This window comes from Nerophis ophidion, linkage group LG13 (genome assembly GCF_033978795.1).
Source record: "Nerophis ophidion isolate RoL-2023_Sa linkage group LG13, RoL_Noph_v1.0, whole genome shotgun sequence".
Lineage (NCBI taxonomy): Eukaryota > Metazoa > Chordata > Actinopteri > Syngnathiformes > Syngnathidae > Nerophis > Nerophis ophidion.
Window position 1 is genome coordinate 41,161,558 of NC_084623.1, and position 16,192 is coordinate 41,177,749.

At 36.6% G+C, this 16,192-nt stretch overlaps 1 protein-coding gene across 3 annotated transcripts in view; it reads left to right on the forward strand.

Annotated features, from left to right (window-relative positions):
* The window catches only part of LOC133564569 (trichohyalin-like), a 68,529-nt gene that overhangs the window by 4,707 nt on the left and 47,630 nt on the right, over positions 1–16,192 (forward strand). For 2 of the 3 annotated variants that reach the window (XM_061918949.1, XM_061918951.1), the window contains exons 6-15: positions 1,650–1,791; positions 3,197–3,249; positions 3,768–3,873; positions 6,555–6,614; positions 13,070–13,156; positions 13,354–13,437; positions 13,582–13,670; positions 13,740–13,824; positions 15,089–15,205; positions 15,363–15,457. In XM_061918949.1, coding sequence (XP_061774933.1) covers positions 1,650–1,791; positions 3,197–3,249; positions 3,768–3,873; positions 6,555–6,614; positions 13,070–13,156; positions 13,354–13,437; positions 13,582–13,670; positions 13,740–13,824; positions 15,089–15,205; positions 15,363–15,457 — 918 coding nt within the window. The remainder of the gene's footprint in view (positions 1–1,649; positions 1,792–3,196; positions 3,250–3,767; positions 3,874–6,554; positions 6,615–13,069; positions 13,157–13,353; positions 13,438–13,581; positions 13,671–13,739; positions 13,825–15,088; positions 15,206–15,362; positions 15,458–16,192) is intronic. The other variant, XM_061918950.1, reaches the window with a different exon arrangement.

Genomic DNA, 16,192 nt, shown 5'->3' on the forward strand with positions numbered 1-16,192 from the left:
AAAAACAAACACCAATAAAAAAACAAAACAAAAACGCCAGCAGACACAAAATGTAATCATTTTAAACTAGTTTTAAGCAGCCCCTTGAATCATCCAGCAGAAATAAAATGACAGTGTTCTGCTGAATAGACGATAGGTCTAACATTTTAATTTCCGACAGTCCAAATGTTGACACACTCACGGATGGAATATTCTCTCTCCCAACCATACGTCTTTGCAGTGTGGTTGCCTCTTTTTCAAAGCCTTATGTGCCTAACTATGCCAGTTTGCACTGACATTCCAGACATGCAAAATATTGACGCAAAACAGCAGCTACAATTCAGTTTTAATATTTATACCCCACATTGCATGTGCTCAATGATATTTGGATTTTCTCCTCCCACTATTTTTGGCGATCTGATAAGTAGCACACATTTTGGATATGGGTTACGTTCTCTATTTTGCTCATTCGAAGGGGAACTACACTTTTTGGGGAATTTTCCCTATTATTTACAATCATTATCCATCGTCACAATCCATGACGACGGATGGACTTTTTTTTTAATGCATTCTAAATATTCAATAAACATAAGTAAAAGTCCGCTTACAGCGAAGCTAATGGGAGCTTCACTATTCCGTCCATAAAATCAGATAAATAACCATTCAAATAGCGTCAACAATACTGCATTTACATTTTGTGACTTGAATATTAACCATGTATTTTTAACGGTATTGTTTTTATAAGCGCTAACGCAGACAAAGTATTTGTAGCGGCGCCGTGATCACTTCCGTGTGTGCCTATGTTTACATCATTGAGTGATGTGCTTCATCGCTTCCCTGCATCCTGGAAGTTTATTGTAGATCACAAATCATGCCTCTTACATGTGACAAGTTGGGACACTTTGACAGCCATTTAGGAACTGGAACTGGCGAGGGAGACACAAAAAGTGCTTGTTCAGCCACACCCCCACACCACGTTTCTTTGCGAAGATTATGAGACATTTTTCCTCCAAATGAGGTCGGCATCCTAATGACTGCAGACCTTGTACAGTAAGTGATGTTTATTATGTTTGTTGGTACTCATGAAGTCTGCAATGTGCAGAAATCAGAGATGAAGATAAAACAAACAAACTTTGTGTGATGTGTTTTTTCAATTAATGCACCGCATATGTTTAAAATGATTAAAATATGTAAATATTAAATGTTATTATAAATGAAAAAAATCCTAATGGAAGTTTTTGGATGTTTTTAGGGACTGTAGACAGGCTTCATTGCAAGCTGACTTTTGATTTCATTTATTTAACATTTAGAATGCATTAAAAAAATTAATCCGTCGCATGATTTTCATAATTGTGAACGATAGGCAAAATTAAAAAGGAAATACAGTAATGAGACGCAATTCTCTGTGCACACGCTCAGTAAATCAGCTTTGCATGTGCTATTCAGTTTGCACGTGTTTCAATACACGCAAATCTTTTGAAGATCAGACCCTTTAAGTGTTTTTTTCCTTAAGGACTTATTCCAAACTGGAGATGTCATTTGTCATTTTGTTTACTGATTATTAAACCAAATACAAATTCTGAGGTTCAGCATTTTTCTCAAACTGTAATTAGTTAACCGAGTGACTTCTGATGATTTTTTTCTTACTTTCCTGCTACTGCTCCATGTAGCTCAGTTGAGTATGCAGACAAATCTGTTGGTGACGACACTTATCGAGTAGATCAAGTGCATAAACACACTCAATGCAAAGGTGCTGTGTTGCACTCGGGAGCAGAACAAGACAAGGACAAAGAGGAGCGTATTAACAAAACAGTGAGTGGCTGCTTTTAGTTCATTTTGTGGATTTGGTTGTTGAATCAATTGTGTGCAATTGAGGAAAAGCACAGAGGACTGCTTAGCTACAACTAGCTGCGGTCTCATTTTAAACTCAGCACAACATGGCATTAGAATAGGAGTTTAGATCTCTTATGGCCCTATTCTCCCGTTTGCTCTTAAAGGGGTCATACAGAATAATGATTTTTTTTTCTCAATTTAAAACACTTCCTATAATTTTAGATTTTTGGTCAAAATGTTGCAAAAATTATGTTTGACAGACCGTCTTCAAGCAGAATTATGACTGTCTCTTCAGGATGCGCCGTTTTGTGGGCGTCTTCTCCCCGTTATCTTTGTTTTAGTTTTTAGCGCTTCCATAGTTAGTATACTGACAGATATAAGTTAAAGCTATACAATACTTTGTATTAGAAATGGCAAAAGCACAGGATGCATGTGCATGTACAAGCCAGTCTGCCCAACAACAAGAGAATAGAGAAAAAGTAGGAATTTGTTGACTACAACGTCAGACTACGATGTCCGACTTGAACAAAACTCTTTGGGTAAAACGTTACCTTGTATGGAGATATCCGCTGATGTCACACTTGGGAAAAATGTCACAAATTGGGCTAATTCCAAATGGGTCGTTTGGAGAAAGTATGAAAGAAGGCAAGAGTGTTTTATAAGTATCTCCGCCATGCCTCCATGGTTTGATTAAACATTTTTGGGACTTATGCAGATCCCAAATACATGTCACAAGATGGGAAGTAGCTTTAGCGATATGACCCTAAGATGCAGCAGACGACAAGCAGATGGTTAGTAAAATGATGTGATATCAAAAATAAAATAACAGACTCATGAAGGAGTACAAAAATGTGCAAGTAAGAAATGAAAAAGGAACAAAAGAAGGCAAGTGAAACTAATCAGGGCACAAGACTCTGACATTTTTTGTCGTTACTATACGCAGAACAAAGCAGTGCATAACAGGTAAATGACAATGATCCGATAAAGCCCGACCAAAATAGGAGACTGATTGGCAACCGGGTGCAGGTATGTCCCAGTTGCAGATCAGGCAACAGGTGTGGAAGCCAGTGCATAGCACGATGAAGTGAATATATAAAATAAAGGCACTGGACAGGAACTAAAATATTCCACACAGCAAAAAATAAAAAAAGTTCAAAACAGTCACAAAGGTGTGAAACTACACAAAAACAGGTACAAATAGGTAAAAAAAATAGGTAGTTTGGCATAATAGGTGCCTTCCAGCACACGGGAGAATTGGGTCCTCAGAGAGGAATTTTCCTATCATATTAAACAATTTTGCATATATTTACCCCATTGTTGATTAAATACTTTTTCTTTTGCTGTGTCGGATTGTAAAGTAAACCCGTCTGACTATTTATTACAGCAGGAGGTGAATGACAATGAAAGGAATGATGAAGAGAACAAGGCTGCTGAGAGGTTTGTTGTTCACAATGCTGACATTCTAATAAAGCCTGGATTATACTTCTGTGTTGACGCTCTGCTGTACGCAACCTGGCTTGCCCTTCCCCCTCCAAACTATTCTGCTAGCTTGATGTTGACGTCCTACAATTTATATTAAAAGTGACTTTTCAATTAGATTTAGCCCCAATAAACCTGCTTCGCGGCTCTTTTTAGTTACCATTGTTTGCTCGCTACTAAGTAAGCAAACATTGTATTCCTTTTACCTCTGCCACCATCTACAGCACGTCGTTACGTGCACAAATGCCGTATTGTGCTGTATATCGTATTCCTTATAATTACATATTTATAGATAAATATTGATTTAGGGTGAATTAAATGTTTCTTTTTCTGTGGCAAAAAAATATTTAAAAAAAAAAAAGACCAAATGGGTGGATTTTACTGCAAAAAATTATCCTGAGGTTTGCTGTTTTGTTTAGTTTTTTTTTACGAAAAACTCTGCAACAACATTTTCCTTCCCTTCCCATTAATTGCAGCCAAGATGTGTATGGGGACAAATCAGAAGACAATCTGGTGGATCAGGGGCAAGAACACATCGAGCACCCTGATAATGTATCGGACAAAGAATCTCTCAACAAAATGGTGAGTGAGGTGACCAATTACGTTTAACCAACTTTTTTTTACCTATTTTTATGTATTTGGGATCTGCATGAGTCCTGAAAATTTAAAATCAAACCATGAAGGCATGACAAATATATTTAAATGAACAGTTTGGAATTTGCCCAATTTGTGACATTTTTACAAAGTGTGACATCAGCAAATATTTTCATATATGGTACAGATTTCCCCAAAGAGCTTTGTGCGAGTCCGCCATTGCAATCTGACGTAGTGAACAAGCTCCTTTTTCCTCTATCTTGTTGTGGGGCAGACAGGCTCGTACATGTAAATGCATCCTCCGCTGTTGCAATTTCTAATACAAAGTACTGTAGCATATATTTTGAACTCATATCTGTCAGTAGATTTGCTGTGGAATTGCTAAAAACGACAACAAAGATGGCAGGGAGAAGACGCACTTGAAGTAGATAAATAAGGATTCTAAAGAAGCCGTCAGAAAGCGGCTTGAAGACAGTCTGTAAAACATAATCAATGCAAATTTTGACCAAAGAACCATTATTACATGTTATGCAGACCACGAGGAACAGCTTTAAATGTCGAAAAAAAAAATATAACCCTTTTAAGACATTGGCAGCCAATTAATGATTTTCTTAAATGTGCAAACAAAGGACAGATTTAATATTCATTATTACTTCCGAAGGGTATATGCCTCCGCCAGGAGGTTATATATTCTGTTAGGTGGCAACGTAACTCAAATAAGGTATGGACGAATATTAATTAAAAACTTTCAGGAAATGCCAGAAATGGGATAAACAAGTAATATGATTTTGGATCTGATCCGGATCACCGTCTGGATTCAGAATTTTCATAAAATATTATTTACAAACCCCGTTTCCATATGAGTTTGGAAATTGTGTTGGATGTAAATATAAACGGAATACGATGATTTGTAAATTATTTTCAACCAATATTCAGTTAAATATGCTACAAAGACAACATATTTGATGTTCAAACTGATAAAAAAGATATTATGGACATTTGATCCCTCAGGCGGTACTGCATCAAAAATTGACATTGTGTGTAAAGGATATCACCACATGGGCTCAGGAACACTTCATAAAACCACTGTCAGTAACTACAGTTGGTCGCTACATCTGTAAGTGCAAGTTAAAGCTCTACTATGCAAAGCAAAACCCATTTATCAAAAACACCCAGAAACACCGCCGGCTTCGCTGGGCCCGAGCTCATCTAAGATGGACTGATGCAAAGCGGAAAAGTGTTCTGTGGTCTGACGAGTCATTTCCAATTATATTTTGTAACTGTGGACACGGTGTCCTCCGGAACAAAGAAGAAAATAACCATCCGGATTGTTATAGGTGCAAAGTTCAAAAGCCAGCATTGTGATGGTATGGGGGTGTATTACTGCCCAAGGCATGGGTAACTTACCCATCTGTGAAGGCACCAATAATGCTGAATGGTCCATACCGGTTTTGGAGCAACATATGTTGTCATCCAAGCAACGTTATCATGGACGCCCCTGCTTATTTCAGCAAGGCAATGCCAAGCCACGTGTTACAACAGCGTTGCTTCGTAGTAAAAGAGTACTTTCCTGGACCGCCTGCAGTCCATATCTGTCTCTCATCGAAAATGTGTGGCGCATTATGAAGCGTAAAATACGACAGCGCACTGTTGAACGACTGAAGTTCTACATAAAACAAGAATGGGAAAGAATTCCACTTTCAAAGCTTTACAATGAATTTCCTCGGTTCCCAAACGTTTATTGAGTGTTGTTAATAGAAAAGGTGATGTAACACAGTGGTGAACATGCCCTTTCCCAATTACTTTGGCACGTGTTGCAGCCATGAAATTGTAAGTTAATTATTATTTGCCAAAAAAAATAAGGTTTATGAGTTTGAACTTCAAATATCTTGTCTTTGTAGTGCATTCAATTGAATATGGGTTGAAAAGGATTCGCATATCATTGTATTCCATTTATATTTACATCTAACACAATTTCCCAACTCATATGGAAAGGGGGTTTATACTACTACGAGATGGAGTCAGGTGCTCCTTTGTGCTCTCCAAGGGCTTTTCTCATCTTATAGCAAGATTCAAAGATTGGAATAACCCTCGACTACATCCCTCACAAAATCAGAGTGCAAAATTTGTTTCCACACTCTATCCATGAATTTTTTGGGGGGTGTAGTTTATACAACTTTCTAGTCTAAACCTTCAATCATTGACATACCGAACTGAACCAAAAATATGAATACAATTTTGCATGCAATGTGCAATGCTACGTTTTTGTTTACAGGAGTATTTTATTCAAGACAAAAGTATTACTTTCCAGAAGAAGCTCTTATTTTAGGTCTTTGAAAATGATTCCATAAAAAGAACAATTTAGCTGGTCCACAAATAACATTATTCAAATTAGAATTGTACTCAGAGTAAATTGTAGTGTATACAGTAACATTTTAAACTACCAGTTTTTTATCAAATAAAATAAACTTGTTTTGAATCATCCGTGTCATTTGGATTTTTTTTTTTCAAAGCAAAAGGAAAAAAATCTAAAAAAAATCTGAAATCAGAATTTTAAGGCCATATCGCCCAGGTTTAACTATTTCTGATCAATACTACATCAGTACTATGCAGTATTGTACAGTACCTGTTTATATTGTTTCATCGTCAACGTTTTCTCTTCACTACAGTACAGTATTGTACAGCAGATCATCCTTCTCATCATTGAACAAGTTACACTACAGTCACAGGTCAGTCGTTTTGTTTAGGAACTGTGTGCTTGTGTGTTGGCGAGCGTACGTACGTGTGTAAGAGAAACAGGGTTACTCCATAATGTATTTAATCGCGGGGCACCGCCACAACATAATACATGCTTCTACACCTAAACAACTCAAAACCGAGACACTTAACAACATTTCCTCATTTTTCGCCAACCCACTTTCTTCACTGACCATGGGAAAAATTACAAATCCCGTTTCCATATGAGTTGGGAAATTGTTAGATGTAAATATAAACGGAATACATTGATTTGCAAATCCTTTTCAACCCATATTCAATTGAATGCACTACAAAGACAAGATATTTGATGTTCAAACTCATACACTTTTTTTTTTTTTTTGCAAATCATAATTAACTTAGAATTTCATGGCTGCAACACGTGCCAAAGTAGTTGGGAAAGGACATGTTCACCACTGTGTTACATCACCTTTTCTTTTAACAACACTCAAACGTTTGGGAACTGAGGAAAGTAATTGTTGAAGCTTTGAAAGTGGAATTCTTTCCCATTCTAGTTTTATGTAGAGCTTCAGTCGTTCAACAGTCCGGGGTCTCCGCTGTCGTATTTTACGCTTCATAATGCGCCACACATTTTCCATGGGAGACAGGTCTGGACTGCAGGCGGGCCAGGAAATTACCCGGACTCTTTTTTTTTACAAAGCCACGCGGTTTTAACACTTGTCTTGCTGAAATAAGCAGGGGCATCCATGATAACGTTGCTTGGATGACAACATATGTTGCTCCAAAAGCTGTATGGACCCTTCAACATTAATGGTGCCTTCACAGATGTGTAAGTTACCCATGCCTTGGGCACTAATACACCCCCACACCATCACAGATGCTGGCTTTTGAACTTTGCGGCTTTAAAATCTGAATGGTTATTTTCATCTTTGTTCTGGAGGACACCACGTCCTCTTTTTCCAAATATAATTTGAAACGTGGACTCGTCAGACCACAGAACACTTTTCCACTTTGCATCAGTCCATCTTAGGTGAACTCGAGCCCAGCCAAGCCGGCGGCGTTTCAGGATATTGTTGATAAATGGGTTTGGCTTTGCATAGTAGAATTTTAACTTGCACTTACAGATGTAGCGACCAACTGTAGTTACTGACAGTGGTTTTATGAAGTGTTTCTGAGCCCATGTGGTGATATCCTTTTACACACTGATGTCGGTTTTCGATACAGTACCGCCTGAGGGGTCAAAGGTTCGTAATATCATCGCTTACGTGCAGTGATTTCCCCAGATTCTCTGAACTTTTTGATGATTTTACGGACCGTAGATGGTAAAATCCCTAAATTACTTGCAATAGCTCGTTGAGAAATGTTCTAAAACTATTTGACAATTTGCTTACAAAGTGGTGACTCTCACCCCATCCTTGTTTGTGAATTACTTACCATTTCATGTAAGCTGCTTTTATACCCAATCATGGCACCCAACTGTTCCCAATTAGCCTGCACACCTGTGGGATGTTACAAATAAGTGTTTGATGAGCATTCCTCAACTTTATCAGTATTTATTGCCACCTTTCCCAACTTTTTTGTCACGTGTTGCTGGCATCAAATTCTAAAGTTAATGATTTTTTGCACAAAAAAAAATGTTTATCGGTTTGAACATCAAATATGTTGCCTTTGTAGTATATTCAATTGAATATGGGTTGAAAATGATTTGCAAATCTTTGTATTCCGTTTATATTTACATCCAACACAATTTCCCAACTCATATGGAAACAGGGTTTGTACATCATAACCAGTGTTCGTAAATAACGGCGTTAATTAATCACGGCGTTAGTAACACTGTTACTTGTACTAGTAACGAGTAATCTAATTATAATTACGGCGTTAGCAATATTCTGATGTAACGTGGCAAGCTACTTCTGACTTGGTTTTATTTAAGTCAACAAAAAGACACTGTCAAAAGTGCGAGTTCAATCTTTTCATCTTTCATTTTTTTAGTAGTGAAAGTAACAAGCAACACGGCACTAAAATTAACCTGAAATCAAATGGGAAGAGGGAACATCACACTTTGATACAGCAGACAATATACATACATGTACACGATGGGAATAATGAACAACAAATTAATGAAGTAACAAACTTGCCATTCATACAACACACCATTTGTTGACAAGAAGATGCGACAGCCATCAAAGCACATTCAATCTCTCTAACCAGAAGTAAAACAATCCGGTGAAAAGATTTAAAAGATTTAAAATGCCGACACATATTTGGCAACGGGCCTCGCCTTCTAAAAGCACAGACACACGCACACTGCGCTGTATATGAAACTTTTTTTTTTTAAATAACGTATTAATTGATTTCCCTTGTAATTAATAACATTTATTTAAGAGTAATTCCGTTGGTAATTCAGTAAGTTTTGGTAAAGTAATGATACTTTTAAAAGTAATTTTCAGAACACTGATCGTAACACACGGACATACACATTACCACCAGCAGGTTGTTACAGTATGAATGGAAATATACAGTTTATTTGCTCACTATTGACTAGTGATGCACCGTAAATTTGGCCGCCGAAAAAAAGACTTTGATCAGCGCAGCAGCACTGCAGAAACAGGGTGTTGTGATGACGTAACTTCTGAATCGGAGGCAGCATGTCTAAGATATGGACGTATTTTTACAAGTCCTAGATATACCCGCGGACAGCAGGCTGCATAATGCAAGAGGACAGTGGCCTTTTTTAAGGAAAGGAAGGCTCACAGCAGCGCGAAGCAAGTGTGAAGCCATGCTCACTGAAGCGACAGAAAAGTCTTTAAACACGAGTACATTCTACAATAATACCAGAAAAAAATGCTCGATTTTTTGCCAGTTGTTTTTAATAAAGATAAAGTGACTAAAAGTATTGGACAAGTCAACAACAAAGTACATTGTACAAAGGGCAGCAACAATTAAAAACTAGAGCAAAATGATTATTATGCAAGAAAAACCTGTTAACAATAATTATTATTGTATTTACACCTATTTAATGTAATGTATGTAACTTATGTGTAATTTATTTGCCTTTTTCAAGAAAATATATGCATAGTAGTAAAATTAAAATTAAAAATATTAACTGCACAAACTAAATGACATGGGGAGCTAGCTTCACACTGGTGTGAAACCTGTACATGTACACCATGTTTACACTACAGGCCAATGTGGCCCAAATAGGACTTTCTGGAGATCTGATTTTTTTCCAGCTGAATGTTTACACGGCAAGTAAAATGTGATTTTTATCAGACTCCAGTGTAAACACGCACAGGCTCCAGTGTGGCCTCATACTCACTTGCATGTGCACTTCAATGAAGTGAAAACCAAGGAAGTTGACCCGGAGGAAGTTGCAACTACTACAAAATAAAGTTAAAGTCGCAACACCTTAAAAATGTGTGTTTTTTATGTGAAAGTAATATATTGTGAATGGATGTATATAGTATAATTCATTTGGGAGGGTTGTAATCATTTTATGGCTGTTAAGTAGATGAGACATGGACATCAGCGTGGCTACGTGAACTTTATTTTTCAACTCACATGTGAGCAAATGCGCCACAACGTCAATTCCGATCTTTCAACAATTGCTATTTCTTCGGAATCAAAATATATGTTCATATATTACATACACTCTATTATTTGCGCACTATTGACGGTAATGCACCGAAAATTTGGACGTCTTAAATAGAAGCCGAAACCCGATGTTGTGATGAAATATGCATTTTCACACTGCAATTAGACTGAAGTCACATTGGAAATACCAATTGGATTCAGGATTACCTCCTGATGTGGTCTGAATCTGATGCTAAAAGATCAGATTTGAAGCACTTTTAGCATTTAAACTGGCAAAAAAAATCAAATGCTGTGTCACTTGACGGCAAAAAAATCAGGACGGTATGTTTTTGTTTGGAGGCATCAATCTACAACTAGTAGTACTGATGCCCTTGTTAAAAATTTACAAGAGACGTTCTAAGTCATCAGCGCAACAGGTACACACACTGTGTACAACATTATAAAATATAGTAGCCCATCAACTTACAAGCTTAATTGATTCTGTATCAAATCACCGTCCCCCATTGAAATTAGTTGAAATCAATCAAACAGCAGTGTTAACACATAACATGGCCTTTAAAAAGAAAAAATAAGCTCGTAGATAAAAAATGTTTATAAAACAAAACAATTGAATGTACTTCTAACAGCTACAGTAAAGTACAGTGCAACCCCGATTTACAAACTTAATGTATTCTTAACCAAAAAAAAGTTTGTATAGTGAAGCAGAGTTCCACCAAGGAAACAATGTAAACATAGATAATTGGTTCAACCCTTGACAAAAGTCCCTATTTCAATTTTTTTTTAAATACACTTTGAATACCCTAATGTACAGCATTTGCTGTATATATCAAACCAACATAAGCGGGTAACGACTCAATATCTTTTTTCCTCCAAACAACATGACAGCAAGCTTACTCTAAAGGCAAACTCAAACGCAAAAGTCTTGTTGATGCACTCCAAAATGTTAACAACCATGCTGTTACAATAAAAAACAAAACATCTTTTTACAAACCCCGTTTCCATATGAGTTGGGAAATTGTGTTAAATATAAACGGAATACAATGATTTGCAAATCATTCTCAACCCATATTCTGTTGAATATGCAACAAAGGCAACATATTTAATGTTCAAACTGATAAACAATTTTTTTTTTGCAAATAATCATTAACTTAAGAATTTGAGGCTAGCGACACGTGACAAAGAAGTTGGGAAAGGTGGCACTAAATACTGATAAAATTGAGGAATTCTCATCAAACACTTATTTGGAACATCCCACAGGTGAACAGGCTATGGGAACAGGTGGGTGCCGTGATTGGGTATAAAAGCAGCTTCCGTGAAATGCTCAGTCATTCACAAACAAGGATTGGGAAACGGTCACCACTTTGTGAACAAATGCATGAGGAAATTGTCAAACAGCTTAAGAACAACATTTCTCAACGGGCTATTGCCGGAAATCTAGGAATTTCACCATCTATGGTACGTAATACCATCATAAGATTCAGAGAATCTGGAGAAATCACTGCACGTAAGCGATGATATAACAGACCTTCGTTCCCTCAGGCGGTACTGCATCAAAAAGCGACATCGGTGTGTAAAGGATATCACCACATGGGCTCAGGAACACCTCAGAAAAACACTGTCAATAACTACAGCTTGTCGCTACATCTGTAAGTGCAAGTTAAAACTACTATGCAAAGCCAAAGCCATTTATCAACGACACCCAGAAACGCCGCCGAGGGAGGAAAAAAGGCGATAGCAAATTTTACACTGATCTAATAACAAAAACAATAATCCATGATTAGCTATACAAAAGGAAAATCGCTCACAAAGAGGAAGAGACAAAACACTCTAAACAGAAACTACTCTATAAAGAGCTAAAAAAAATCTACAAATTAAAGCGCTCCAAGAGGAGGGACAAAAAGAACGCAGAGCACTATGAAATTAGCTCAAACAAAACTAATCAAATATTTTAGCAAAACAAAATCACTCTTCTTCAGAGGGTACAGAGAAATCAAAGAATAAATCAAGGCAATACTTAGGGGCTTTGACAAGACTATGGAAGACGGCTGGAGGTATACGACGCGACGATATACTCCGGCAACAAGACAGGGGAAGACGAGGACTATACACATGAGGGAGGGTGAGACAGGTGGGCAAAATCAGGCAATCAGGAGAGACATCAGACGAGTGACACAGGAGAAAGGGCAAGTGGTCTGAAACGAGAGGATTAGATTTTCAACATAAAACAGGAATTTTGATAGACAACGCCAAAACATGACTTCCCTCACCGCGGTGTGACATTTGTAAATTGAGGTTTCTCTATATAATCTAATAATGATGTACAGCATTTACCTTGGAGAGTGGACTTCTACGCTAGCTCCTTCCAGCTGTTTCTCAGTGAAACACATCAGCAGCTTTATATATTTTAAATTTCAAATATTATTTTAACATTAATGACTAGCATTAGACTCGTTCTGCTTCAGTATGGTGCAGACTAGCAGTGATACACTCAAATTGCTTTGCCAAGTTGTCGAGAGGCTGGGTTATGTTTTTGATCTCCTTTTTTAATTCAATGAATATCATCTGGTTCTTCTCCTCAGCAGTGCCCTTCACACTCACTTTCTTCATTCCCATGATTGGAAAACAAAAGTTTTGATCTGTAATTAAAAGCTAACACTAACGAATAACACTGGATGTTTTGGCCAAATCTCAAATTTTTACTTGCAACTTAAAGCATAACAATTAGCCAAGAGATAACTCTTAAGTTGGGGCAATTTGAAGTGCAGGTACCACTCTATATTTACAAATATATCAAATCAAAAAAGTGTTAGTCCCAAAAAAGGATGACACTAAAATTTTAAAATAATTATCAGTTTTTTTCTCTCTGCTTTGTTAGGATACAACTGACAGTACTGAGAGTTCATCAGATGAAACCACTGAGACAGAAACGTCATCAGACACTACTGAGACAACAGCGCAACAGGTACAAATGCCCTGTGTAGACACATCAGCTCCGCTTTGGCCATAATATCATCGTGTTTGTGTGATTCTAGTGATGGTAATTCAGTTACCAGTCCAGTCCTACTAATATAAAAATAAGCCAATTTCACATGAAGGTTATTTTCGTTTCACCTGAATGTTTTTAACATTAAAAAAACCTTGTGGTGTGTTCAATGTTAGGAAACAACTACCACTGAGTTAAGTCCATTGACCGAGACGACACAGTCACCTGAAAGCCGAAGTACTGATTTACAAGACCAACAGGTGCTTACACATTGATCCCTTTGTCATACTGTTGTGTCTTTCTGGTGATGGTATTACGCTTTGTGTACATTTCACAATGGCTCTTGCTCTTTGAAACTCATTGTTAATTGACAAGTTGTTTCTTGCTTTTTATGTGTGCTGTAGGCACCGTCAGACTTTGAGTACACAGAGAATTCTGCTGTCTTTGACAGAAAGCAGTGGATGGATGTCAAACAAGAGAAGGCTGCCAAATGGTTTGTTCACATTTTAATTGCAAACTGATACCATGACCACAGTCATTCTTTTCCCTTCTTTTCCTGCAGCCAAGACATCCAGAGCACAGATGCCGTATTGGACTCAGTAGATGAACAGAACAGGGACAAAGAAGAATCTATCAATAAACCTAGGGTGAGCTGACCTACAAACATACATACAGGAGTTTGTTTTCCCAAGCAAAAAATTGAAATACAAAAGATGTTACGGTATAAGTATTACAATTTTCAGTCTCTTTGACTCTCGGGCTTCATGGCTAGCAATAGTGCTAAGGAGTGTTCAGAAACCCGAGTCTGCAATAAAAGTCTTGTGTCTTTGAATACATTGCCTCTTGGTAAATTACATAAACCGACAAGAGGGTAAACGAAAGCAGTGTGACGCCATTGTTCAGCAGTGCTCCAGAACAGGGCTTCTATATAGAACTATTACTGGTAATGAACTTTCATTTACTGGAATTAAAATAATACACAGTGTTCATGAAATTAAAATAATACGCACTGTTCATGAAATTAAAATAATACACACTGTTCAGATGCTTACTGTTGCAATTTGCTAAAAAAAATAAATGCTGCAAACCAGGTGTGTCCAAAGTGCAGCAATTTTTTAAACCCACCTTTTTTTTTGCTACCAATGAGATATATTATTGAAAATTACACTAATTTGCTTTGTCGTCTGTAACACAAGTATTTTATAGTATAATAGAGTATATTGACCTACATTGTACAGATGTAGCATCCTTTATTTTTTCTGTTTGATACAGTTGCGATCAAAAGTTTACATACGCTATTCAAGAATATAATGTCATTGCTGTCTTGAGTTTCCAATCATTTCTACAACTCTTAATTTTTTCTGATAGCGTGATTGGAGCAGATACTTATTGATCATAAAAAACATTCATGAAGTTTGGTTATTTTTATGAATTTATTTTGGGTCAAAATTTGACCAAATCTGCTGGGTCAAAAGTATACATACAGCATTGTTAATATTTGGTAACATGTCCCTTGGCAAGTTTCACTGCAATAAGGCGCTTTTGGTAGCCATCCATAAGCGTCTGGTTTAATTTTTGACCACTCTACTTGACAAAATTGGTGCAGTTCAGCTAAATGTCTTGGTTTTCTGACATGGACTTGTTTCTTCAGCATCGTCCTTTTTAGAGGGCTTTAAAGGCTACAATGGTGACTTCTGTTAGCTGCATCTTTCAAGAGTTTTTTTATCGTCTTTGAAATCGTAAATGAAAAAAAAAACCTGTGTGTTCTTCTCTCTTATAATGATTGTGAACGATAGGCAAAATTCCAAAAAAAGTGCAGTTCCCCTTTAAAACTGAGTTGTTTACAGAACCGGTACTATAGCCTACAATCACACACCAACAAGCTGCATTTTGTCTTTTGTTTGATCCAAGTTAAAAGTGCCCTGCAAGAGAAAACATCTTTCTCGAGACCACAGAGACAGTGATTCATATCTTTCAGGAGAAGAAGAAATGTTCAACAAAACTTATACTAGAACGGCACAGCAACAGGTACATTTCACTGTGCACGGAATATCCTCTTTTTAGCCTTGGTTTTATGTTTTTTATTGTTTACATGTTCTGTCTATGACACCAAAAGAGTTTTTCTATATGGACAATTCTGTTGTTAATTGAAACTTAATTTTTGTACTTTGTTTGTCTACGGTAGGTACCGTCAAACTATGTGAACACTGAAAGTTATGGTTACCGCGAATCTCAGCAGGAGATAGGTGTCAAGGAGGATGAAGAAGAGGCTGTAAATAGGTTTGTTGTTGTACACATGTTGATGGAAAACTGCTAGCATGTAACACAATCGTGGTGCTATTTCTCAAGCAGGGTTTTTCAAACTTGGCTCCAATGAATCACTGATAGGAAGAAACATTTTCCAAAGGCCCCCTTATAATTGAAATTTTTTTAAAAACTGTCATTTGTACTTTTCTTATATATCAAATACGGCTGTGAATCTTTGGGTACCACATGATTCAATTTGGTTCTTGGGGGTAATGATTCGATTAGGAATTTATTCTCAATTCAAAATCTAATCTTTTTAATAACTTAATGATTAATTACATTCCTCCATAAAATAGATAAACAACTCTGATGAATTTCTATTTTACCTAAAATAAAACTGGTTTTGTTTAATAAAATTCTATCCATACATTTAATAAAGTCAATTACAAATAAAGCAACAAGAGAAGTAACCCACACTTCTCTTTTTTTAAGTAAATCTGTGCAGCACATATGGGCATTTTCATCAAAAATATAATTTGTTAGAGAGGCTGGACAGGACAGACTTAAAAAAACATAATAATTAAATCGTTTTTGATTTTATAAATTGAATAAGAATCGTTACAAATAAGAAGCGAAAATATTTCGAAAATCTTTTTTTTTTTACACACCTAATATCAAACATTTCAACCAAATTACTTAAAATCTGTTTTAAAGAAATAAAATTTACATATTTAAGTAACGTATTTTAGACCTTTCAAAAAATAGTAA